Source organism: Felis catus, chromosome B4 (genome assembly GCF_018350175.1).
Source record: "Felis catus isolate Fca126 chromosome B4, F.catus_Fca126_mat1.0, whole genome shotgun sequence".
Lineage (NCBI taxonomy): Eukaryota > Metazoa > Chordata > Mammalia > Carnivora > Felidae > Felis > Felis catus.
In genome coordinates, this window is record NC_058374.1 from 78,292,754 (window position 1) to 78,319,106 (window position 26,353).

General features: G+C 56.8%; 2 protein-coding genes and 1 long non-coding RNA gene across 3 annotated transcripts in view; 1 reads left to right on the forward strand and 2 right to left on the reverse strand.

The window, feature by feature from the left end:
* Positions 1-113: 113 nt before the first annotated feature.
* On the reverse strand, positions 114-1,183 carry TMDD1 (transmembrane and death domain 1). The gene has a single exon (XM_045061828.1). It carries the CDS (start codon positions 1,138-1,140, stop codon positions 133-135), a length of 1,008 nt encoding a protein of 335 aa, XP_044917763.1. The 5' UTR covers positions 1,141-1,183; the 3' UTR covers positions 114-132.
* Positions 1,184-3,613: 2,430 nt separating this feature from the next.
* FIGNL2 (fidgetin like 2) overlaps positions 3,614-26,353 on the reverse strand; it is a 32,013-nt gene continuing 9,273 nt past the window's right edge. Inside the window, exon 2 of the mRNA XM_023257088.2 lies at positions 3,614-8,194. Coding sequence (XP_023112856.1) covers positions 6,204-8,183 — 1,980 coding nt within the window. The 5' untranslated portion in view covers positions 8,184-8,194 and the 3' untranslated portion in view covers positions 3,614-6,203. The remainder of the gene's footprint in view (positions 8,195-26,353) is intronic.
* LOC123386598 lies at positions 10,243-14,440 on the forward strand. The gene is made up of 2 exons (XR_006600715.1): positions 10,243-12,152; positions 13,627-14,440. It is a non-coding gene; the product is annotated as an uncharacterized LOC123386598 (long non-coding RNA).

Here is a 26,353-nt window from a genome sequence, read left to right on the forward strand (position 1 = left end):
AGAGGGAGGGCCTGCCTCCCACCCCGGTACCCTAGCACCCCAGCCCCTCCTCTCCCACCGGCAGTCCCGCCGGGTGTGCGGCCATTTCCAACAAACCAACGAATGCTCCCTCCTTTGCGTATTTGGTAACGTTTATAATACGGGGAAGACGGCACTCTGCCGGGGCTGCGCTCCCGTTTTACGGCCGGGGGCACTGAGGCGAGGGGGGACCGGCCCGCGTGCAGCCCGGGCCCTCGACGGCTCGAGCTGCTCTGCAGACAGGGGCGGCCTGGGTGGCCGCCCGCCGCGCGCCTGGGCGGGACTGCGCCGGGAAGGGCCGGGGCTGGGGCCGGGGCCGTCGCCGCCCGTGAGCCACAGCGTGAGCGTGATGAACAGCGCCCCGGCGACCAACGCCCCCACGAAGCCGGTGAGGAGGCCGAGCGCCAGCGGCCCGACCCAGCCGGCGGGGTTGCGCTCGTACGGTGCCTGGGGCAGACGCTCCACGATCAGCTGCAGCTGGTCCCAGTCGGGCTCCGGGAGGGCGGCGCGGCGGGGGCGCGGGGGCGGGGCCGAGGCCGGGGGCGGGGGCGCGGCGGGAGCGGGGCCGGGGCCGGGGGCGGGGCCGGGGGCGGGGCCGGGGCCGGCCGGCGGGCGCAGGTAGGCCTGGCCGAACTTGCGCAGCTGCAGCGTCGCCTGCTGGTGGAGGTTCTTGCCCAGCTCCCGGGCCACGTCCGGCCGGCCGCAGCGCCGCAGCGCCCGAGCCACGCGGTCCCAAGAGAGGGTCGGGGCCTCGGCCGCCAGCCAGTCCGCCAGCGTCTCCCGGCAGCCGTCCGACACCTCCGCGGACTCGGCCGCCGCCCGCTTCCGCCGCCGCCGCCACAGCCGCCACAGCCTGCCCGGCGGCTTGGACGTGGGCCCCGGCGTCTCCGCGCGGGCCAGCCTGTCCTCAGAGAGCCGGGCCAGCTCGGCCTCGACGTCCGGCTCGGGCACCTTCAGGAGTGACTGGAAATGGTCGCACTCCTCCGGGGTCAGCAGCTCGGCCAGACGGACGGCCGCGTGGGGGCCCATAGCGTCCAAGGCCCCCGCCGGGGCCAGCGCCCAGCCCCAGAGCGCCAACGCCAGGACCCGGGCCCGCGCGGCCGTCGCCGTCCCCGTTGCCATCGCCGTCTGTGACCCGACTGGGCGGGGAGGAGCTCAGAACGCCCATGGTGGGGGAGGGGAGCCTGACACTGGCGGCGGGGGGGGGGGGGGGGGGCGGGGCTTCCGCCGGCCGGGACTGGGGGCCAGGGGGCAGCTGACACTTGGGGCTTCGTGGGAATCTGCCAGCACCCAGAAACTAGGAATCAAAAGGAATTGGAGGGAGTTCAACACCCAAGGGTAGCGGGGGGAGGGAGGGAGACCCAGTCCCCTAGGATAGGATAGAATCCTGGGCCCTTCTATTAAAATGCCTGCCCAATGCCTGACTCCCAGCCATCCCACTAATGCCTCAAACTTAGCAAGTCTCCCACATCTCTCTAATAACCCATTTGTAACCCCTCAGCCTCCAGCACAAGCCCTAGACCCCTTGCTCCCCATTATCCAATATCCAATCCCGAATTCTCAGACTACCAAATATTTATAGACTCTACCAATTCCCACCCTCCCACAGGTACCTCCAGACCCTCATCTCCTCTTGTCTAGATAAGGTGAGCTATTCAAGTGCCCACTCCCACTGCACACACGCTGGGGCCCCAGTCACTGGCCTTGTTTCCTGAGCAACCTCGGGTCTGGCTCCCCTTTGGCTCTTGGCCCACACGCTTCTGCCCTAGTCACTCCTCAGCCAGAGTGGGTCCTTTCTGGGAAGCCCTCTCTGACCCCAGCACACACCCTTTGCCCCTCTCCATTAGGAATCCCTCTTATTCTCTCCTGCAACACACCGCACGCAGTTCTGCCTTTTTACTGTCTCCTCCATTCGGCTGTAAGGTCCTTTTGTTGTCCCTATAGCAACTAGTGCAGAGTAGGTGTTCAGGAAAGATGTTTTCAATCAGTGTGTGTGTGAATTCATGACTTGCAAATCAGTCCCTGTCCAAGCACGCACCCATGACCTTCATCTCAGATCCTGGGCTCTTCACAGGGCATGAAAGTTCCTCCTGCTAAGGTGGTACAGTCCCAAGGATCCGTCCAGCCTCATTTCTCCCCTGAACCCCCACTCCCCCCACTCCTGCCCTCACTTGATGCTCTTGTAACAAATCACACCCGTGGTGGGTTCCAGCCTCCAGTTTCGTTGGGCTGTACCCCCTCCAGGAACTTTTTCTGACACACCACCACCACCACCGCAGGTTAGAATCTCTTCTGGGCATTGAGATAGCCTGTGCATCCTCCATTGGGACACTTATCTGGAAAATCATTAATTGAAGGACTTATCCAGCATTTGTTTAGTGTCTTCCGCGTACCAAATACTGTACCAAACGTGAGAATATACGATTTTCATATGATCCCTCCCCAGCAGCTTTTTCCAGTTGTATTTTCAAATGATCCATTGTGGGGGCGCCTGGCTGGCTCAGTCAGTAGAGCGTGTGACTCTTGATCTCAGAGTCCTGAGTCCGAGCCCCACATTGGGTGTGGAGCCTACTTAAAAAATAATAATAATCAAATAATCCATTTTTGAGCTTTTCTCACCCTGTATTGTGGGCTCTCCAGAACAGCAGCTGTGCTTAACCATTTCTGTATCCTCAGGGCTACACAGTGTCTGCACAGTGCCTAGGCCTCCAGGGGCCAAGACGGGTTGGTCTCTGAGTCCTGGGGCAATGCCCTAGAGCCCCCCTTATCCAGGCACACAATTGTTTCTCTTACGGGGGAAACTGCTTTGCAGGCTCTCCCCTCGGGCTTGCTTTGCCTCCTGAAAGCCCAGGGTGGCCCTGAGCCCTGAGCCCCTGTGCACATGTAATCCTTGCACTTGGGTGCATTTTCAATAATTTTGCTTAGAGCATTCAAGGACCTCAGGAAACTGTAGGTCCGCACCTCTGACAGGTATCTACGTACAACTTTTTCAGCAAGGTCTTCCTTCCTTCCTAGTTTTCTCAGGCTCCGTTTATGATAAGCTGGCAAAGACAGAGTTTGGGAATTGACAGATGGTGGTGGACAAAGGGTCCCACGTGACCCTGAAGACTGGAACTAGGCCCTTTCCATAGCCTGCCCTCTGCCCCCTTTCCCTCCCTCCAAGAACCAAGTCTGATCTTAGCTCAAGCCAATGAGGGCCGCTGTCCACATTCTGGGCGCACCTTCCTCTTCAAGCCGCCCCCTTTTCTCCAAGCATTCCTTTATTCATCCATTCACTCGTTCACCAAACGTGTGAGCCCCTCTTTCCCCTCATACCTTGGGGCTCTGCAGATAGGAGTCAGCCCCAATTCTGAGCCTCTGGGAGCTCATAACTACAGGAGGGCCTTCCCTATCCAGGGGCTTTTCACCTGGTGGCCTTAGCGCCCAATACTTGGTAGGCACTTGCTGTGCCCAAATGAGGAACGGGAGACCCACAGTAATGGTTTGCTGAAGGACTAGAAACGCCCACAGGACCACATGCCCGGCAGCCCCGGATGCCCAAGCATTCCCCAAGGGCTCCCCACATCCTGCTGCCCCCAAGAAATTCTCTGGAAGCCACATGTCATCGCTTTAATACTGTGTAATACTTTCTTTTAAAATACAGTCTCTTCTGAGGTAGACAGACCACAACTGCAGAGCATCATCAGACAGGAGATAAATACGTCCATGTACAACACGCAGCAAAATGAGGTAGAAATGGTTACAGCTGGAGGAGAGGAACCCAACCCCAGTCTGGGTAGAGGAAGAGGAGGACCAGCTTGCCGAGTCTGTCCTCCCCACATCCGTGCCCCTGGATTCTTTGGTATGCCCCCCCCCCAACATTGCCAGAGCTGGACCTGCCCTTCCCCCCACCTGCCCCAGTGCCCATGAGGTAGGTGCTAGTAGACTGGGGGCTGTCTCCTTGTGCAAAGCTCCCCAAGGCCAGTGGAGGAGGCAGTGGGGGCCCTGGGTCTCAGTGAGTTCCTCCCCCCACCCCCAGCTGCCTGCCTCTTGAAGGGAAGGCTGAGATCCCAACCCCACCCCCCGGGGCCCTCCACCCCCACCCCCATATACATACACACACCTGAGAGAAACTTCTCACGCCCTGCACCCTCCAAAGGGCCCTTTACAGCAGTGCAACCCACTGCTGCTGAGGCACCAAAGCCCTGCGGTCAGCCAGCTCCGAGGAGAGGAGGGCCAGAAAGACCAAGGATGAAAGGCGGGGGGTGGGGGAGAAACAGAGCAGCTTTCCTGTTAGCAGCCCTAGGCCAGCACAGGCCCTCGGCACCTTGGCACCTGAAATGTCCCCTGTGGACACCCTTCCAGCAGAGAGTGGGAGATGGTACAGAGACTGGAGGAGCTGGAAGGGTGAGCAGGGAACAGGGAGGGAGGCTGGGGTGGGAGAGAGAAGAGGTAGGGTGAGGGCTTGCCTCCTGCTTTGGACCAAAGGTCAGAGTGGTGAAATGGGCTCCCTGAGGGAGAGAAGCCCTATCAAGGGAAAGTTGCTGGGAAGGACAGGAATATTCTTCTCACAAGGAAGCCCCCGCACCGGCCCCCTCCCTGAGGCTGGCTTCTGGTGGAAAGTTTGGGTGGGACTCCCACCCTAGCATCAGGGAAACTCCTAGCATCAGGGAAAACCAGTTTGCCCATCCCCTTCACCCTCTGGAAGCCCCTGGGGCTCCCAACCGAGGACCCTAGGAGAACCGGACAGGCCCGCTTCCCCACAGAACCTTCTGTAATTGGTGCTACTTCCTCCTTGGAGCCTCCCAACATACAGGGAAGCTGAGTCTGTAGTCAGTTTTGTGCCCAGCCAGACTCGTGGCCACACGGTCTTCTCTCCCGAGGGAATCCTAAGTTATAGAAGATCTCTGCCTAGGGAAGGGCCAGGTGAGATGACCACTCTGGGGACTTTCTGCCTCGGACGCCTTCCCATTTGGGTCCTCTCTTTCTGGATCTGGGACAGGGGGGGCAAGGGCCTCCCTCTGGATAACCCTAAAGAAACAAACACTAAGCTGGAGAGTGGGGCTCAGGGGGAGAGCAACAGGACCTACCTCCTCTCAAATCCCACAACCCACTCCCCCACACCCCTGCCTACAACCTTGGACCTGGGGAGGAAGCCCTAGAAATACATTCCGCTTCTGTCCCAGGAAGAGCAGGGGTGTCCGTGGGGCTCTGGGCCTTCCTCTCCCGTTACCCACAAGTTTCACTTTCTGAGTCTTCTGGGAGAATCTGTTCCTCGGGAGGGGTGGGGGGGCAGGGAACACACAGGAGAGCAGCCAAAGTCTAACATTCTTTCTGAGGTCAGTTTCTTCCTGAGTTGTCAAAATAAAACGAAAAACAGCAAATTCTACACATCTTACAAAAATAAGAGGCCTAAAATATTAAACAAGCTACATTTCTGGGACATCCCCCTCAAAAACAAACAAACAAACAAAAACCCTTCTTTGGGTGTTTTGTTTTTGTTTTGTTTTGTTTTGTTTGTTTTGCTTGCCTTCCCCCACCCCCCAAGGCCCAAGGATACAACTGGGTGAGGGATAATGGGGTGGGAGGGAACTCCCCACACCCTCCTCCTCAGCCCCGGACTTCCAGATCTCCTGCAAAGGGACACTGACTGCATTCTTTGAATGAGAAGGACCAAGGGAAAACAGGCTGGAGAGCAAGGGATGGAGACAGAAGCACAGAGGGTGATAGATGGAGAGATAGGGGAGGGAGGAGCAAAAGAGAAACGGGGCCGGCATATGAGGGACAGGTCAGCAGTGACAAAGCCACGGAGAGAAAAAACTACGCGAATGCAGAGAAAGGGGAGGAGGGGGGGGGGGCGCATTCAGAGCGCGAGGAGACAAAAGGATTGTGGAGAGGGCGCAGGAGTTCCTTAGGCCCCGGGTGCCAGCCCATCCCGGGTCGGCCCGTCGGCTGGGCAGAGATGGCGAGCTTCCCGTCCACAATAAATAGGAAAAACCTGAGTACACAGCGCATATGGCATCTATCTGCCTAGCAGAAGCATTTTCCTTCCTACGAAAAAAAATCCACCGGCAGCCCCGCCCCTCCCCCAGCCCACATTCATCACTCCGGCACCCTCCCAGCCCGGTTTGGTTAAAGACATCCCCCTCCCGGACGGAAGGGCTGGGAGGAAGGGGCGGCTGCTCCCGCGACCTCCCGGCGCGCCGTCAGTGTCCCGAGCCGTACATTTTGTCCCATTCCACGTACGAGTCCAGGTCCTTGGGGGAGGCCCTAGGGCCCACCTTGGCGAGCGCTGCCTCCAAGTCCTTGTAGGAGAGGGGCCGCTGCAGCCCCGGGAGGCCCGCCCCGGCCGCCGCCTGCTGGCACAGCTGCCCCAGCTCGCCCCCGGAGAAGCCCTGGGTGCCCTGCACCAGGGCCGCGAGCTCCCGCTCGTTCAGCGCGCAGCCCTGCTGGGCCAGCGCCCGCTGCAGGATCTGCCCGCGGGCAGGACCGTCGGGCAGCGCCACGTAGAATCGGAGAGCGAAGCGCCTGCGGGTGGCCTCGTCCAGGGCCGCGGGCCGCGAGGTGGTGCCCACGACCAGCACGCCGTCCGCCCCCGCGCCGCAGCCGCCGTCCAGGCAAGCCAGGAGCGGCGCCTGCAGCGCGCCCGCGGTGGCGGCGCCGTCGTCCCGAGCCGAGAGCAGCGCGTCCAGCTCGCTGATGAGGAGCACGGCGGGCGGGCGGCAGCGCGCAGCCGCGAAGGCGGCCTGGAGGAGGTGCGCGCCCTCGGCGGCGCCGGGCGCGGCCAGCGTCGCTCCGCGCAGGCGCAGCAGCGTGGCGCCCAGCTGCGTGGCCAGGCAGCGGCTCAACAGCGCTTTGCCCGCGCCCCGCGGTCCGAAGAGCAGCACGGTACGCGGCGGGCGCGGGCTGCCAGGGTAGGCGGGCGGCCTGAGCAGCGGCCACACCAGCTCCTCCTCCAGCGCCGCCTTGAGCGCGCCTTGGCCTGCCACATCTGCCCACTGCACCGGGGGCCCGCAGTCCACCATCTTGCTCGTCACCAGCTCCAGGGCCCCCGGGTCCACGCCTTTGGGGGGCTCTCCCGACGGCACTCCGAAGACCCCGCGGGGAGCCGGCGCCGGAGCGCGCTCCGGGAACTTTTCAAAGGGCTCGAGTTGCGGGCCGTAGACGGGAGAGCCCAAGACCTTGAGGGGGACGCCGCCACCGTACTTGACAGACGCCTCCTCCGCGGCGCCCGGCGGCTTCGGCCGGAACCCGTTGCCCCGACAGTCGCCGTTGTCCGTTGCGGGATAGGAGGCGCCGTCGGCCGCCGGGGCCTTGGCCGGCTCGTAGACGTACTTGCGGTAGCGGCCCTCCGCGCCCTCATCGGCCGCCTTGCGCTTCAGCGACACGCCGGCCTCGGCGCCGGGAGCGGCCGCCTGGAAGCTGTAGGAGGTGGGCGCCGGCCGGGGCGGAGCGGGCGCGGGCAGGGGCGTGGGCGCCGCCAGGCCGGAGGTCAGGTAGGGGGCCGGGGGCGGGGCCGGGGGCGGCGGGAGAGCCCCGTATCCGGGCTGAGCGGCGTAGCCCCCCGCGGGGTAGTTGTACAGAGGCCCCGACGGGCCGTAACCCGGCGGAGGCGGGGGCTGCAGTAGCGCGGCGGGGGGCGGCGGGGGCAGCGCGGCGCCCGTCTGCGCGCAGTAGCCGGGGGCCAGGTACCCCCCGCCGTAGCCCGCCGCGTACTCGGGCGCCGCCGACGGGCCCCCGCACGCATTGCCGGCGTAGAGGGGTTCAGCCAGGTTCCCGGCTAAAACCGGCGAGCCCCCGAGGCCCCCGGAGCCGCCCCCACTGGCCGACTTCGTTCCCGGGAGGCCCTCGTGGAGTGAGGCCAAGGGGTAGGGGGGCTCGGGCCCTGGCCAGGGCTCGGGGTCCCCCTTGGCGCCATTGAGGAAGGCGGCGTCGCCATAGCCGCCCAGCGCGGGGCGCTCGTAGGGCGAGTCCAGGACCCCTGAGTACTTCTCCGCGTAGCGCTTGAGGAGGTTGGAGGCCGTGAGGGCAGAGATGTCGTCGTGTGCCCAAGCATAGTGGCAGCGCTGGCGACCCCCAGGGGGCAGCTCCAACTTGTGGGCCGGCGACGGGGTAGTGGAGGAGACGTCCAGGTGCTGCTCTGGCCACTGGTTGAGGGGCTGGGCGTGTTCCGGTGTCCAGTGCATCTTCGACAGAGCTGCGGGCGAGAGAGAGAGAAGCGCCTAGAGAGGTTCTGCAGAGCCTCTGAGGACCCACCACCCGCCAGCCACAGGCCAGGCGGCTTGGATGGCAGCTTGGAACGGGCTGCTCTCCACCACCCACCGTTGCACCCTCCCGGGCCACCCTTCTCCAGGCACCAGCTACACAGTACTTGCCTTGCCCGGCACGTTCCAGGATTAAAGTTCTCTGAAAATACTTTCCTCAGAGAGATCTGGAAACGATATGTTTGACCCTAACTTCACCTTAAAGGCAATATGATGATGATTTTGTCCCAGCCACGGGAGCGCTGCCCTCTAGAACACCTGGTCCTTACTTCCAGCCCTAAAGGAGTCAATGGTCAGTCGATGGGTGAGACACCCCACCCCTGGGAATAGTCAAATCCAGGTGGGGCTCAAGCAATACATGTTACAGGCGCTAGGCATTACAGAAACACTGGGTTTGTATAAAGAAGAGTGGCCCAGCAGTTGGGTACTCTGTGCACCTCAGCCCTCCCCGAGGTTCCAGGGCCCTCTTTGGGCCGGAAGTCAGAGATTCCAGCGTCTGTAGTCAGTGTCTCATGGTCCTTAGGAAACCCCAGTGGCTGACCCAGAAGCGTTCACTTCCTTTCCGCTTAGTTTCAGTCTCTGCTTCATGAAGTCAGAGCACCTGGGTTCCAGACCCATCCCTGCACACGCTCGCTGTGTGCCCAGGCAGGCACTGCCACCTGCCTCATTCCCCAAATGTGTTTCACCACAATGCAGAAGCGTTATTTAGAATAGACAAATCACATTCCAGAGAAGAGGGGGGACAGTTAGTACACGTCATGGAAAGTGCGCCACAGATTTGTTTCTGAGCTTCCCAGCAACCGAAAACACGTTGCAAAACAAAGAGCACCAACCATACTCAAAAGAAGCAAAAACGTTGCTGGCATAGAAATCTTGGAACATTTTTTCATGGACCTCAGGAAGCAGACCTGCGAGATGTAATAGTGTCCTCTTAGCCATGCCATAAACATGGCAGAAATGTCCCCCACAAGTTTCTTACCCTAGTCCTGAGCACCGGTCAAGGCATGAGCCGAACACTGGTTGGTAAAGGATTCAGGGCCAGGGGAACAACTCTTCCCAGGCACATGTCTCCAATGGGCTGGCCTGATCTGAGGGTTAAATTTCAAAGGTGAAATGGGCCCATGCCATGCCAGAGACCATTTTGATAATGATTATTTCTCAAACCTAAGCTTTTGATAAGACATGTTAAACTTACAGGTTCAATATTCTGTCTTCAAATTTTTATTGAACGAATACTAAGTGTTGTGCCAGGCAAAGGGGCAGAATGAAAGGTTTAGACAAGTAGACCACATCCTTTATGAGGTGGGAAAACAGAGGTGTATGCCAGGGGCTCTGGGGCTCAGGGAGATGTGCCGCGCCTGGCTAACAAGACCTCAGCAGGGAGGTGGTGTCTTTACTGGACCTTGAAGGGTGAGGGACCAAGTTGGCCAGGCAGGCCAGAAGGTTCCAGCACAATGCGTTCAGAAAGACAGGGCTCTGTTAGCTTACTCGCCCTGTTCCCTTCCTCAAGACACTCTACTGCCACCTTCCGGAAAGTTGTCATAATCTACAAATCTGTGTCCATGGGGTGAATCATGCCCCTTGAGAAAGGCTTGTGTTCAATGTGCAGCCTGCATAACTCTATAAACTGCAAGCCTGGAGGGGGTACCAAGGAAAGTTGGGTCACCAGAGCCTTGTAAGTGGGTGTGTGGGGGGGGAGTGGTAGAAAAGGCTGCAGATCGTCAGGTGGCTCTGGGGTTCTCTTCAGTTGCCCTTTCTTGCAGCTGCTTGTTGGCAGCACAACCTCTGTTGATGTCACCACCTCCGACGGCTAGGACCTGCTGTCAGCAGGACACTGTTTGAAAGTGAAACTGTATTCTCGGGGCGCCTGGGTGGCTTGGTCGGTTAAGCGTCCGACTTCGGCTCAGGTCATGATCTCACGGTCCATGAGTTCGAGCCCCGCGTCGGGCTCTGTGCTGACAGCTCAGAGCCTGGAGCCTGTTTCAGATTCTGTGTCTCCCTCTCTCTCTGCCCCTCCCCTGTTCATGCTCTGTCTGTCTCAAAAATAAAATAAAAACGTTAAAAAAAAAAAAAAAGAAAACCTTATAAAAAAAACCAAAACTGTATTCTTATTCCCACCGCCCTAAGGGCAGTAGACCTCTTTGAGGTGGAGAGGAGAGCCGGGCCACCAGTGGCAAGAGGTTCAGAGCAGAGACGGCAGAACTGAGTATGAGGTCCCTGGAGGGCAGATACGCATCTCTCCAGCCCCTGCTGAGAGGGGTCTCTGGAGAACAGAGGCATTACCTAGTGTCAGAGGGGGTAATGTCCTGCGACATCAGAAATCACAAGTGGTTCTGGTTTGCAGGGTTATATGATGATGGAAGCTCAAGGTTCTACCAATGCAAATACTATGTTGTGACATGGACCCCAAACCTGTTTGTTTTTCTATTCTCTGTTATCTGTGCTTTGTCTTCTTAATATCGAAAAGGAGATTTGACCTTGATCACACTTACCCCCCCCTCCCCCCCCGCCACAGCATGCTGGGGAAAAAGCAGGGCCCCTCTCAGGAGGACAGAGACACAGCAAGGAAAGCTCTGGATCTGGACTTACGAAAAACTTCCTTTGCCCCTTCCCAAACCCTCTGCTCCCCTCCTCTCCTGTCACAATGGTGTCCTCCCTGCCCCTCTCACTCAGCTCCTGCCCTGGCCTGCAGCAATCTCCACTCAAGGCCTTACCCTCAAGACCAGCATACTCAGGCCCTGGTCATCACCGAACCTCTCCATCTCAGCAATTGTGGACTCAGGGAACCCACCTCCAGCTCTCCAAACCTGTCCTCCCAGCCTCACACCTACTATCCTATTCTGGGCTTCGCCCCTTTTAGGCAGCTCCTAGTCCCTCTCTAGAGGGAACCTGTCCCTGGCAGCTCATGCCACCTACCTGGTCTCTCCCCTCCATCCCCTCAGATACTGGCCCTTCCATTCCAGGTAATTCTCTTCTCATTTTAGCCAAGGGCACAGCTCCCTCACCTCTGGCCTTCCGTTTCCACCTTTATCTACATCTACATCCACTTTGCGGTCCGGTAGGGACCTTGCCACCATCAATGAACTACTCCACCCCTTGGCTCCCTCCCCACAGCAAGCTTAATTCTTTCCCACCTTCAAAAAGACCTCTTGGGCCCCAAGTCCCCCACTAGCTACCAGCCCATCCCTCTGCCCCTTCTCTTTCACCATACGGCCTCTACTAGAGGTCCTTTAGACCACTCATTGGGGAGCAGAGGACCGAGTCAGCAGGTTCTGCTGAACTTAGTCACATAGACTGCATCTGGAGACTTCCTCTCACCTCTTCCAAGGGAAAGAACAAAGGTCTGGCCACAAACTGCCCAAGGAGTAAGCTCAATCAACCAACCCAAGGAAAATGAGAGGACAGAAATTTGCAGGGAAGGGAAGGAGGTGACATTGCCTGAGCTGCACATAGGCTGAGAGTGCTGGTCTATGTGAGCCTGAGGACATACCCGCATGCACACACGTACCGCTGGGAACACCCACACATACACACAGCCACAGGCCCACGTGTATAGACACAGTCTCAAGCTTTAGGGGCAGTATCAGTTGGGTGCCTCCTGACACACCCACGCCCACAACAGCCTTGACTTCTGCCCCTTCCTGACTCAGAAGGGTGGGGTGGGGGAGGATAGGGGGGAGACCATGCTGTCTCCTTGCCCGCCCCCCCCCCCCAGGCCAGTTACAGCCCTCCTCTTCTCACAGTGACCCTGGGCCTGCCTGTGGCCCAGCCCACAAGCTCCTGCCATTCAGCCTCCTGCACCTGGAGTGGTCTCCTTCCAGGTTCATAGGCCACACTCCAATGCCGTGCATCAGCTGAGCTGGAAGTAAGGAAAGGCCCTGGGGACTTAGGGTAAGTGTGCGCTCTGACTCCGCAAGACCTGGGTTTGAATCCACGCTCAGACACTATGTGACCCTGAGCAGATTACCTGACCTCACTGAACCTCTCCATCTGTTAAAATGCATAACATATCCTTTGAAGGGTGGCCACAAGATTTAAAAAGGTAATGTATAGGGGCACCTGGGTGGCTCAGTCAGTTTGGTGTCCAGCTCTTGGTTTTGGCTCAGGTCAGGATCTTATGGTTCACGGGTCAAGGCCTGAATCGGGCTTCACGCTCACAGTGCAGAGCCTGCTTGGGATTCTGTCTCTGTCTCTCTCTCTCTGCCCCTTCCCAGCTCATGTGCTCGCTCACTCTCTCTTGCTCTCTCAAAATAAATGAACATTTTTTTAAAAAGTAATGTATCGGGGCGCCTGGGTGGCTCAGTTGGTTGAGCATCCGACTTCGGCTCAGGTCATGATCTCACGATCCGTGAGTTCGAGCCCCGTTTCGGGCTCTGTGCTGACAGCTTAGAGCCTGGAGCCCGCTTCAGATTCTGTGTCTCCCCCCCTCTCTGCCCCTCCCCTGCTCATGCTCTGTCTCTCTCTGTCTCAAAAATAAAAAAGTAAAAATTTTAAAAATGAATAATAAATAAGTAAAGTATATAAAATGTATATGTCCCATGTAGGATACAAAATTGTGTGATAAATGGTACAGTTAAGAACCCAAGCAGTGGCCTAACCTTGCTGAGTGACTCTGAATAACTCCCCTGGGGGTTGGAGGAACTTGGAAAATGTTCTGTGAGGGAAATTCCTTCCAGCTTTGATATGACAGATTAGTCCTCGTGCCATCATCAGCACCAGAGCACTCCAGCACTAGGCTCAGAGAGCCAGCCCCTTTTCTGTGGCTTCCGTGCATTGTCTTATGTAGCCCCCACAATGGCCCTATGAGACTACTACTATTGTCATTGTCCCCACTTTACAGATGAGGAGACTGAGGTGCAGGGAGATTAATACATCCCAAGGTCACACAGCTGTTACATAGCAGAGCGGGATTCAGACCCCAGCAGTCTGACCACAGAGCCCAGGCCCTTACTCTTGGCTGCACTGCCTCCCTGGTCTAGCCCTTGGTTCTCCCAGCCAGAGAAGAACCTGACCCTGTGATGGCCTTTGTCATGCTCATCTTGTTCCTGTGGAAGCACGTTTCTGTGTTTGCCTGGGAATGTGGCTGTGCCTCATGTGCTTTGCGTTTATCCTTCAAATCCAGCTGGAAGCACCTGCCTGCTGGGGGGTCCCAAGTCTCCTGTGCTCCCCAAGCAGGAGAGGATTCATGTCCTCACCGCAAAACAGCCCGGGAGGTGTGGTCCTAGGGGTCACACCCCTAGGCTGGGCGGACAGGTCTTTCTTTGGGTCTGTGACCTCCCCCGGGACTGGCTAGGACCCTAGTGAAAAAGAACTCCCTGTGGCTGCACTGTTTGGGAAGTAAGGTCACGAAGCTCTATCTCTGCAGACCCCTGAAGACGCCGGGGCCCTCTTCCACGCAGGGGGGTGGAACACCATTGGACTCCACCCAGAGAGTGCGGCCTTCAAACTCACAGGTGACTGATAGCAATGGCAAGAATTACTGGATGGAAGGGTAAGTCAAGAATCCCTTAAACTCCTCCCCCTTGGTTTTAGGAAGTCTTCCAGGATGGATGAGAGACTGGGCCTTCACAAACGGCCAAACCGACGCACCAGTCTCAGTCCCTATGGGCCGTTGCCCAGGACACTGGTGCATTAGGCCTGACACAGGCTGCGATAGTGAGTGTGATTTATAATAAGGAACATACATTTGGTCTGTGTCCACTGTTCTGGCTCACAGTTCCAAAACCCCTTGCGATGTCCTAAGTGTAAGAGCGATGGTAGCACCTTTCCTTATGGAATGGTCTTGTCCTCAGTCGCTGGAATTGCTTCAGAGCCATGAAGGCAAAGTGGGTGGGGTTTTCAAAGCCCCAAGGTAACCTAAGGATGGAGGCCGGTTGCCCAAAGAACAAGCCTTATAACTTTGGATCACGCCCCACATCTCCCCACCCAAGGGTGAGGGGCTAGAGGTGGAGCTCAGTCCCCAACAGCCAATGATTTATTCAATCGTGGCTATGTGAGGAAGCCTCCACAAGACCCCAAAAGGATGGGGTTTGGATCCCTTCAGGGCGGTGAACACATGGACGTGCTGGAAGGGCCTGGAAGCCCCACACCCCTTCCCACACCTTGCCGCTTGCCTCTCTTCCATCCGGCCGTTCCTGAGTCACACCCTGTGATAATAAACCGGTGGCCTAGTGAGTAAACTGGTTTCTTGTGTTCTTTCAGCCCCTCTAGCAAATTAATCGGACCCAAGGAGGGAGGGGGCCATGGGATTTAGAGCCACAGGTCAGAAGCACAGGTGACAGTCTGGACTGTCGACTGGCATCTGAAGTGGGGCAGTCTCGTGGGACTGAGCCCTGACCCGATAGGATCTGATGCTATCTCCAGGTAGATGTTGAGTGCAGTTTGTAGGACGTCCAGCTGGTGTGACGGAACTGGTTGCCATGTGGAAACCCCTACGTGGGTGTCGGAAGTGGAGCATGTGGCAACGTAGGGTGCGAATAAAGGAGAGATATGCAGGGAGGGCGTGTTTTCCCTCACACAGGCCTGTAGACCCTCCTCTTCCACCCCTACCCTGGCATCCCAGGCCCGCGGACACCTCCACGGTTGCTGTGACCGAGGCCAAGACACCTAACCTCTTTAAGCCTCCTTTTCTTCAGGCGTCAAAGGACAGTTGATTGAGGCAGCGGACAGCAAACTTTTCTCCCACTAGGAACCCTTCCAAGCCAATTTTATACAAGATGCCATGGGAGGGGACCCCAACCACGCAGTGCCAGCAGCCCCCTCCGACTCCCTGAGGAGGCTCCTGACACCCCTCTGCCTCTTACAGAAATTCTCTGATTCCAAATGCCATTACCCATGGACAGGGCTGGGGGCAGGACAGGGGAGGAGGGGCAGCTGTGTGGCTGCTCCAGACCTGAGTGGAGCAGGCACAAGGCCGTCCTCCTGGGCAAGCTCCTCGGGCTCCATTATCTCAGCCTGGGACAAAGAGGCTGGAGTGGAGAATCCCATTGTTGGGCCGCCTATGGAAATCTCATTAATCTATTCACCACGGCTCCCACAGGCCTTTTGTCCCAGGCTTTTTGTCTCCTGCTCACAACTGGTGCCCCGGGGATCTCTGTCCGCCTGGCAGAACTCTGAACTGGGCTGTCCCCTCCCTCCCCCCAACTACTGGGCCCTGCCCCTGCCCGTTCGTGCCAACCCCAGTTACTGCAACAAGAGAGGAGAGGGAGAGGCGACGAGGGGAACCGAGGACTGGTCACCTGCCACAGCCTTGCACCCGCCACACAGGAACCTCTGCCCCAAGTCCAGGCCAGAGAGCAGCCCCTAGCAGCCGGACCGCCAGAACCCTGCCTGGGGAGCCCCCCTGGGTCCCGGCACAGGGCCTAGCATGGGCAGGGCTCAATATGTGTTTAGGGGATGAGCCAAAGGAGGCCAGAGAGGTGGCTGCCAGACTTCATGTCGCTAGGGCTGCAGCCTGTTGTCCACAGATCTGCGGTCTCACGGAGCCAGCAGACACTCTCATGCCACCAGAGGGCCAAACTGGCTGTTAGAGATGCAAAATTGGGTCGAACTGTGACCCACCCTCAGGGACTCTATCCTCTAACAGGAGAGAGAAGGTAAAAGCGGCCATGGCCAAAAGAAAGAAAGGGAGGGAGGGAAGAAGGGAGGAAGAGAGAAAAGAAAAGAATGAATTCTGGTGGTTCATAGACAGTTCAGGCTATCTTTGGTGGGCCGGGGGATCACGGCAGCACTTAAATGTTTTATTTGTTTTTGATAGAGCACGAGCAGTGGAGGGGCAGAGAGGGGGACAGAGGATCCAAAGCCAGCTCTGCACTGGGCTCTGCAACGAGCCCAATGCAGGGCTCAAACCCACGAACCGTGAGGTCGTGACCTGAGCCCAAGTTGGATGCTCAGCCAACTGAGCCACCCAGGCACCCCTCAGGGCAGCACTTAAAATGCGTGTGTGAGGATGGAAGGCTTGGGGTCTGTGCATGGACTTGAGGCCAGTGAGAAGAGGAAACGCTGACAACATGGGTTCAGCCATCACTGCCCACAAGGCCCCACCTAAGTAGATAGTATGTATAGACGACACTGAGTCCCGGGGAGGAGATGTAGCCTGCCAAGGTCCGAAGGGGCCTCCTCCCTCTGGTTGGTGTTTTCCCACCTCTACAGACTGTGGTCAGGCAAGGATGTAAATTGGAGATCAAGGATCGGCTCTTGAGATCTGAACTCTCCCTCCCTGTCCCCAAGCTCAATCTTGGGCTGGAGAATGGTGAAGAACTTGTAGCTGGTCAGGGCAAGGGGAGGTCCACGGAAAGATGAGGACTGGAGCACTTGCCATGAGCTCGAGGAGTGGGAATGGTCTGGACAGGTATGTTACTGTCGGGATGATTCCCTTTGTGGCTCAGGGCAAGTTCCTGTCCTCCCTGTTTACTGTTGGTGAACATCACAGGCCTCTCTGAAGCCAGATTTTCTCTCCACGCACAGGACCTAAAGAAATCTAGAAAAAATCAGCACTGCTCATTCAGGCCTCCAGACTGTTGCCCACACAGTTGTACCTGTCAGAAATGCCCTCCCTCTGCCAACCAACCCTCTCCCATCCTCAGGGCCATGGCGGGGCCTCCACTTCCATACATCTTTTCCTGGCCACTCCAGTCCTAGGGACGCTTTGCCTTCTTGGGTAAGCTGGACAAAGCCCCTCTTGAAGCCCTGCTTGAAGCCCCTCTGGGCAGCAAGAACAGAGGACGGTCCTGCTCCTGTGCACTGATTCCATCCCCTGTCAATGCTCTAGGCCACTGTCCCCTTAATCCTTTCCCCACTAGAGGATCCTCTCATCAGCCTACAAACATACTGTTATTTCTCCCATTTTAAGGCGGGGAGGGAAGAAAGCTCAAAATAATCTCTTGATCCCCCCCCCCTCCCCCAGCTACATCCCATTGCTCTCTGCTTCCTTTTTTACCAAAACAGTTTAAGAGTTGTCCGCACAACTATTTCTGGTTCCTCCCCTTGGGTTCTTTCTTGAATGCCCTCCCTCCAGGCTTTCACACCCAGCACTGCAGCCACCTGCGTGCAGGCCACGTTGTTAAATTGGTGATCAGTCCAGTGGTGCCTGGGTGGCTCAGCCGGTTAACGTCCGACTTCGGCTCAGGTCATGATCTCACAGTTGGTGAGTTCGAGCCCTGTGTCAGGTTCTGTGCTGACAGCTCAGAGCCTGAAACTTGCTTCGGATTCTGTGTCCCCCTCTCTCTCTGCCCCTCCCCCACTCATTCTCTCTCTCTCTCTCTCTCTCTCTCTCTCTCTCTGTCTCAAAAATAAACTTTAAGAAAAGAATTTAAAAATAAGTAAATTGGTGATCAGTCCTCACCTCAGCAACAGGAGCCTCAGCAGATCATCCCTCCTTCCGGAAAATTCTTTACTGGGCTGCCCACCCCCTCTCCTCTTCAGCCTATTTCATTGCCCTCCTTTCTGTCCTCCAAGCCTTCTTTACACATTAACTCCTTGGAGACCCCATTCAGTCCCGTGGCCTTGACCAGTGTCGGTACATTGAGGATTCCTAAACATGATGGTTCCGCCTAGATTTCTCCCCTGCGCTCCCCACTGGCACATTCAACCTTCTTCCTGACACTTAACTGGCATAATAACATGTCTAGAAATCAGACCTCTCACTTCCTCACCGCTCCCTAGCTCCCCAGCCCCGCCCTGGTCGGTCTACCCTTCCCTGTCTTCCCTGTCTCAGGAAATGGCAGCTTCGTTCTTACCAGTTGCTCAGGCCAGAAAACCTGGGACCATCTGTAACTTCTCTCCCTCACGCCTCAGACTAGCCAATCAGATTGGCCCTTGCTTCAAAATCTATCCAGAATGCAACCATCTCTCACCCGGATGCCTGCAGCAGCCTCCTATCCCACCTCCCATTTCTAGCCTTGTCTCTCCGTTCTCTGCATTCTCAGAATAAAAGCCCATGTCCCTGGGCCCTGGCTGGCGCAGTCTGTAGAGCATGCGACTCTTGATCTCGGGGTTGATCTCAGGGTTGTGAGTTTGAGCCCCCACATTGGGGGTAGAATTTACCCCCCCCCCAAAATAAGCCAGCGTCTTCACAGGGCCCCACCACGTCCCCTTAGCTCTCCCTCTCCTGCCATTCTCCCCCGGCTCCTCCACTCCGGCCACACTGGCCTCCCCACACAGGCCTGCTCCCACCTGTACTCGCTCATACCCTCAGGTCTCTGTACGGTTGTCACTTCATCACACACTGGCCGCCTCAACCTGTTGTTCCTTGTAGCACTCACCATAATCCGCCCTACTGGTTACTCTGCTGAACCCACTAGAAAGTTCCTTGAGATCAGGGAAACAATGGTTTAAAAGTTCCTGTGTTGCTATTTGTTTCCTTCTCTTCCATCCTCTGCCCCCAAGCACCTAGAACAGCGCTGGGCACACATTAAGGTTTTTTTTTTTTTTTTTTTTTTTTTTAATGTTTATTTTGGAGAGAGAAAGTGAGAGACAGAGCACGAGCCAGGAAGGGCCAGAGAGAGAGAGGGAGACACAGAATCTGAAGCAGGCTCCAGACTCTGAGCTGTCAGCACAGAACCCACGAACCACAAGATCATGTACGACCTGAGACGAATTCAGACACTCAACCGACTCAGCCACCCAGGCACCCTACACAATAAGTTTTTAATAGACTATACAATGTATGGATGGATGTTTGAGCCAATAGATGAGCAAAGAGGCCGGAAATCACCTCTGTGTCCAAAGAAAGAGTGAAAGGGTAACTCCATCTGAGCCGCATGAAATGGTGAGGGTGGCAGGAGGCAAAGCCAGGGGAGACTCCTTCAGGAGTGGATAGGGAAAGGGTGTCCAGAGCGATCTGGCTGGAGTTGAAGGGCACCCAGCTGAGCCCCCCAGGACCCCACCTAGCCTTTTTAAGAAAAATCTTCCTCCTTCTCTCTTCCCGAAGTTAGGCCTCTGGGAGAGGACAAAAGGGGGACTGGAATTCCCATCAAAGGCCACTGGACACATGGTAAAGAGATCAGGACCCTTGGGATCCTGCTTCCTCGAGGTAGTGAGGCCTCCCCGCCAGTCTGGCTCCTCTCTGGGGTGGGAGGTGTGTAGGGGGGTGTGCTGTGGCCCTGGACTCCTCATATGTCAAATGCCAAACAGCAGGAGGTCAGCCTGAGCAGGGCTGGCCAAGCAGCCCCCATCTGGGCTGTGTGTGTGCGCACACACGCGCTGGGGGGAGGGGAGAGTGTAGAAATCCCTGCCTGTGTCCGCGGTCAGGGCCACAGACAAGCTGCGACCATCTGTTGTCTTCTTGAGAGGCCAGTCCAGGGGCCTAGCGTCCTTGAGGATAAACCATCGCTTTCCCCCGGCCTTCTAGTGTTTGCAAAGAACTTTCACAGTTACCATTTGCTTTCACCCTCACATCTTGCCTGCCAGCTAAGCGTAGTCTCCCCATTTTACAGAAGGTGAAATGCAGGCTCAGCGAAAAGGAGTGATTCTCTCAAGGTCATAATAGCTAGTAAGAGAGGAAGCTGGGACTCTCAGCCCATTCTGCCAGCCCCTCCCTACCCCAGCCTTGACCAAGGTGCCTGGGCACCAAACACTCAGGCATAGCCCTTCCATCCGTCCGTGGCTCACTGTTCAGCTCCAGCTCCAGCTTGCCCCGTAGCCCCCTCTTCCAGAAAACCTTTAGGACCGACACCACCAAGGAAGTTCTGAAGATGCCTCTAAGTATAGAGCTCTGTACAGCCACTCCTTTCCCACCCTGGGCTATTGATCTGTCTGCTGATCTGTTGGTTTGACCCCCTCATGTCCGAGGACCTCTTAAGGGCAGTGCAGCCATACACAGGAACAGATGATTCCCTAACCTCTTGGGGTCCACCCTGGGTCTGGGGAGAGAGCATCTCATGCTGGGAGGAGCCCTACCCAAGGTCGCACAGCCAGGAAGGGATTTGCACCCAAGAGCTTGGCTTCACCCCTGATCAGAGCCCTGAGTCCTGTGCTGTCCAAATCACAGCCACTAGCCACAGGTGGCTATTCAAATTCAAATGTGTTACAATGTATGAATTACCTTTAAACGTAAGTCATTTATTATCATTTATTAATTACCAAAATAAAAAATGTATTATGAAAGTGAAGTTAAATTTAAACTTCGGTTTCTCAACGGCTCTTGCCACACCCCAAGCGCTCCACAGTCACGTGTGGTAGTGGCTGCCATTTCGGACAGTGCAGACACAGCACATTCCCGCCACTGCAGAAAGTTCTATTGGACAGCGATGCTCTAATCCCAGCCAGGGCTCCATTCTGCAGCCAGGGTGCTTCCCACTACAACCGGAGCCTCCAAAGCTTTCTCTTGAACTTGAATGGAGCCTCCCTTCCTAGGGTCTCCAGGTAGACTTTGCTGGGACTCAGACTCCTTTCCTTAGGATTTCTGGGAAGTTTGCTGGCTAGGCAGGGCTCCAGGGGCCAGGAAGGGAGGGCTGACTAGCTGGACCGGCCCCTCCCCACCAGCCCACCCTGTCCTCAAGCTCAGGGCAGGAGAGGAGGGGCAGGCTGAAGAAGAGAAGACGGTAGGACAGGACAGTTTGTCATCTGGCCCTTCGGGCTGCGCTTCCTTCCCTCCACACCCCCTCAGCTGCTCAACACCCCTCCCCTTTGCCTACCATCCTCATCCTCATCAAATCCCAAGGACAGATGGGGGCCGGCTGCAGGAAACGTGACCACAGTGAAAGCACTCTCAAATGGCAACAGAGTCTGGGGGTCACAGTTGTGTCCCCCGAGGCCTGGCCTGTCCCTCATGTCCAGCCTCTGTGGGCTGGGACTGGGCTAAAGCGAATTTCAGGGAAGGGGGAGGGTACTCAGGAATCTTAGGGGGAGGTTTAGGAGTCTGTAGGTGCTGGATTATTCCAGCAGACACAGCCCCAGTTAAAAATGCAGTCACTCATGTGGTCACTCATCCATCCAGCCATTCAACACACCCTGAGTAAGTCCCCACCACGTCAAGATGTAATAAGAGGATGGAAAGATGGACAGGTGGGCTCCCCAACCAGCTTGACCAGGTAGCTTGTTCTGGACTTAATCCTCTGTTCAGGCTAGATGAAGATCCTTTGTCTCTGCCCAGTGGTCTGAGCAGGATGGACACCCCCCAGCCCCCTCCCTTCAAACAGGCGCACATGCACGCGCATGCACACACACACACACACACACACACACACACTCCCAGCTGCTGCCATGAACCCCCCCTCCCATGGTCTCTCTGGCCAATCACAGCACTGAAGGGTAAGTCCCATTGCCCAGCAGCCCCCAGGGAGTGTATTAGCACATTTGAACCGCTCAACCTGCAATGACAAAGCCTGGGGCCTTGGGAGGAGACACAGCAGGAGGGGTGGGGGCCTGTGGGGAGCTTTCCTCCCTCCTCTCCCAGGGGAAAGCTCTGGAGTAGATTAAGCATTCTGGGGCACAGAGGAATTTGGGGGCCCCAGCTCCAGCAGTGAATAAGCGATCCATAAAATCCCAATTTACACACTCACTGATCAAACGGCCCATCTACTACCCCAGGAGGTTGGGGGTGGCTGCTGGGCTTCCCCCACTCTTGCAGAAGGTCCTGGGGAGCCTGGACCCGGGACACAGGTTCCCAGCGTTTTATCTGCAGACTCGGTCCCACCCCCAAGCTCCTAGAGGGGCATCCGTCCTAGGGCCTGGACCAGCCTGGACCCGCTGTGATCCGGCGGCCTCTCGGGGAGGAGGCTCGGCTGGCGGCCATCTTTGTCTGCCCTCCGCGAATAACGGCTATTTCTCTCCGGGGGCTGCCCCGGGGCTGCCAGGGCTGACATCGGTTTCATCAGAGCTGCTAATCACTTTTCCAGCTCTGAAACTCTCCTCCCCGCCCCTTTCTTTCCAACAGCCCCTCCATGTTTCCTCTTGGCCCTACTTCTGGTGCCGTCGCTGCTGGGGCATGCTCTGATTCCTTCCTTCCACCGCCACACCTCTCCCCTCCCCCTGGCTAGGAACACCGCTGGCGGCGGGGTGGGTACCGGTTCTCTATCCCTAACCCACCTCCCTGGACACACCAGGTAGGGAGAACTAGCCTAGTTGTTACCCTTGCCCCTTCCCCCCAAATAAACACAATTTGTCTTCACCCGCCTAAATTTTGTTTGCTTCACTTAGCTAAGGCTGCCTGGGATTTCAGCAACAGAAGACCATTCTCATTCACAAACATCCTCTTTGATTTATTTATTTTTTTTAAGTTTATTCATTTATTTTTTAGAGAGAGAGTGAGCAGGGGAGAAGCAGAGAGAGAGGGAAAGAGAGAGAATCCCAAGCACGCTCCACACTGTCACCGCGGAGCCGGATGTGGGGCTCGATCTCACGATCTCATGAACCGGGAGGTCATGACCTGAGCCGAAATCAAGAGTCGGGCGTTTAACGATTGAGCCACCCAGGCGCCCCACAAACATCCTCTTTTAAACCACGCACACCCCTGGGAGGTTAGCAAGGCTGATTGGCTCTGCCTACCGCCTGCTTGAGATAAGCTGCACTGAGCAAGTACACATTTTCAGCACATTTGACAGTAAGTCTTTAGGGCAGGGAATTGCTTTAAAGGCAGCAGCCCACTCTGCCACGCCCCCTTCTCACCGCCTGCCTACATTGGGTGTGGACTGGACTTCAACTTTCTGAGCCCAGGGGATGGGACAGGAAGGGAGGGAGGGGTCACCCTATGGAGTGCTTTCCAGAGGGCTCAGGAGGTCAGGCTGTCTCCCAGGGGTCCCTGCATGCTGGGCTGGGGCTAGATCTCCACGATGTCCGTCAGCCCTGGCAACAGGCTGCTAGACAAGGAGTGTGGTGCAAGTCAGTTCTACAGCAGGACTCACTCCTTCCCTTCCCTTAACCCCTCCCCGCCCTGCTTTCCTCACCTTCATGGGCTGCCTCCATGGACCCTCAAATGCAGCCTGGACCCATTAGCAGCTGGAGAAAGGCAGGTGTCTGAAAGGCTGACCCAAGGCGGGGTCTCTGCGCCCACCCTGTCAGGCCTGGGGTGTCCATCTGGGGGTCCAGGTCCCACCTCCCTCCCGTGGTTCAGATGGTGCAGGAGTCAAGTGTCAATCTCTGTTTCCTCTGGTGTGAAATAGGGGTGGGGGGGGCACCCAGCATCTCCTTCACAGGCTGCCTTGAGGACAAGGAAGGAAGAGTGGTACTTTTAAGACTCTCTAGAATAGGACCAGGGCTTGGGGCAGGACCTAGGGCAGGCTCTGACTTGGCCAGGTGCTTCAGGCTGGGTAGAGTAGGGGAGGGGGCAGATGCTCTCTGAGGCCAAAACAACCCAACAGACGTGAGGGACCCCAAGGAGAGAAGTTGTGCCCTGAGTGGAGAGCACCGACCGGCAGGGTGAAGTCCCTGTCCTGCCCCTGACTGGCCTTCGGGTGGGTCTGAAGAAGCTGTGGGGGACCTGAGCTCAACGTCACTGAAGCCACAGCTTCCTAAGACATCCTAGCCTGGCTCCTGGCCCCTCTGACCTGTGTTCTGGGCCAGCTCTCACCAGCTCCTCTCCTGCTGATAGAGGCAGGAGCCCCAGGGCCCTGCCACACCTCCCACCCCCACCCCCACCCCACCACTCCGAAACTGCCCAGCCAAGGTCACATGCCTCTTCACGTCCATCCTGAGGGCCCCCCACACCAGACCCAACTTCAACCTGAGCCACACTTTTCATCGTGCCTGAGAATCTAGAAGATAGATGAGATGCTTTCGGGCCTCATGGATGCCCACCAAGACCTCAGACTCCATGTGCCCAGAGAAAACATCTGTCTTCTCTCCCCAGAATCCATTCACCCAGCCTGGACACCCTGGAGTCCTCGTGTCTCTCTACCTCTTGCAGCCTCCTTGCATCTAGCTGGTCATTGAGTCCCCTTCACACTGTCTGAAATGACCTGCAGCTCCCCCGCCTCCCACCATGGCTGGCCCCACGTCTGGACTCCCTGTCTCTCCCCCCTAACCCTTCTTCTGGACGGCCGCCAGGGGTTTCTACAGACTCAACCCTCCCCTGACCTCAGAGGGGGCCTCAAACCCCTTAGCCCAGCGCCAGAGGTGGCTCAGTGTGTCCTTCCTCCAGCCTCAGGCTCTGCCATTCCAGACCCCTCCGGCCACATGGGTCCATTCTCCGGGCAATACACACTCATACTTCTAGGCCTTTGCTCCATGTTCCAAAATGCCTTCTTCCCAGTTCTGCAGTGGGGGTGCTCCCACACTGTTATGTCACTTTGGTTTTGTTTTTGTTTTTGTTTTTTTAACTAGGCTCCATGCCTAATGTGGGCCTTGAACTCACGACCTGAAAATCGCATGCTCTACCAACTGAGAGAGCCGGGCACCCCTATTATGTCACTTCGATACTGTTGCTGGCTCCTTCTTGGGTGCCCCGAGCAAGTGTCCTGCACTTCTGTCCTGCCACTCAAAGGCCTTATTTGCAGTTGGCACTGGTTAAAATGGGCTCCCCATTTCCTCCCTGCTCAGATACCCCTGCCCCTGGGCCTTTGCACAGCACTTTTCTAGTCCAGCAGCCCAACCGTTCCCTGCCTGCCCTGTCCTCTCCCTCCCAAAGTCCTTTCCCCAGAAAACCTTCCCTGATACAATGGCCGTGGGAAGAGCAGGGCCTGTGGCGTTCTTCCTACAGTAAGTACTTGTTCTAGATAATTCCTCTTTTCTTTTTTTAAAATTTCTTTTATTATTTTTTTTAAAGTTTACTTATTTCTGCTTGGAGGTGGGGGGTGGGGGGGAAGGGGGACAGAGAGAGAGGGAGGGAGAGAATCCGAAGCCGGCCCCACACTCCGTGAGGAGCCGGACGTGGAACTCAAACTCATGAACTGTGAGATCATGACCACAGCTGAAATCAAGAGTCAGACGCTTAACCGACTGAGCCACCCAGGCACCCCAATAATTCCTCTTTTTAAAGATTATTTACTGGGATGCCTGGGTGGCTCAGTGAGTTAAGTGTCCAACTTCGGCTCAGCTCATGATCTCACGATGCGTGGGTTCGAGACCCGGGTCGGGCTCTGTGCTGACAGCTCGGAGCCTGGAGCCTGTTTCAGATTCTGTGTGTGTCTCTCTTTCTCTGCCCCTCCCCTGCTCGTTCTCTCTCTCTCTCTCTCAAAAATAAACATTAAAAAAATAAAATAAAGATTATTCACTTAAGCACAGTGGTTTGCAGGGGTGTGCTTCCCCACCCACCCCACTGCCGCTAGAGTCAGCCCCTCTCTGAGCCACTCAGCTTCTCACCACAGTATGGAGACAGTACCGGCCTTGTACGCACAAAGCTTGTGAGGGCTTCAACGTGCAGACACTTGGATGCATCAAGCTTGTGCTCGGAGGAGGCCGTGGCCCCAAGGCCATCAGGGTTGGGTGAGACCCTCCCAGAGTCTGTCTCCTCATGGGTCTGTATCTGGGGGCCCTCCTCCCTGGGGACTGGGCCCTGGGTGGGTGTGGGTTGGAGGGTGAAGTCAGGGCTCCTGATCAGTGTTCAGTCATAGGCCCCTTTAAAAAAATTTGTTTTTAATTTTTTTTAACGTTTACTCTTGAAGGAGAGAGATAGAACGTGAGTGAGGGAGGGGCAGAGAGAGAGGGAGGCACAGAATCCGAAGCAGGCTCCAGGCTCTGAGCTGTCAGCACAGAGCCCGACGCGGGGCTCGAACTCAGGAGCTGTGAGATCACGACCTGAGTGAAGTCGGTCGCCCAACTGACTGAACCACCCAGGCGCCCCTAAAAAAAATGTTTTTAAGTAAGCTTTATGCCCAGTGTAGGGCTTGAACTCACGACCCCAAGATCAGGAGTCACATGCTCCGGGGTGCCTGGCTGGCTCAATCGGGGTTAAGTGTCCAACTTTGGCTCAAGTCACGATCTTGCAATTTGCAAGTTCGAACCCTGCATCGGGCTCTGTGCTGACAGCTCAGAGCCTGGAGTCGCCTTCAGATTCTGTGTCTCTCTCTCTGTTCCTCCTCTGCTCACGGCCTCTGTCTCTCTCTCTCTCTCTCAAAATAAATAAATAAACATTAAAAAAAAAAAAAAAAAAAGAGCGGCACGCTCTACCAATGGTGCCAGCAAGGCACCCCAGTCATCCACCCCTTTTGCCGTCT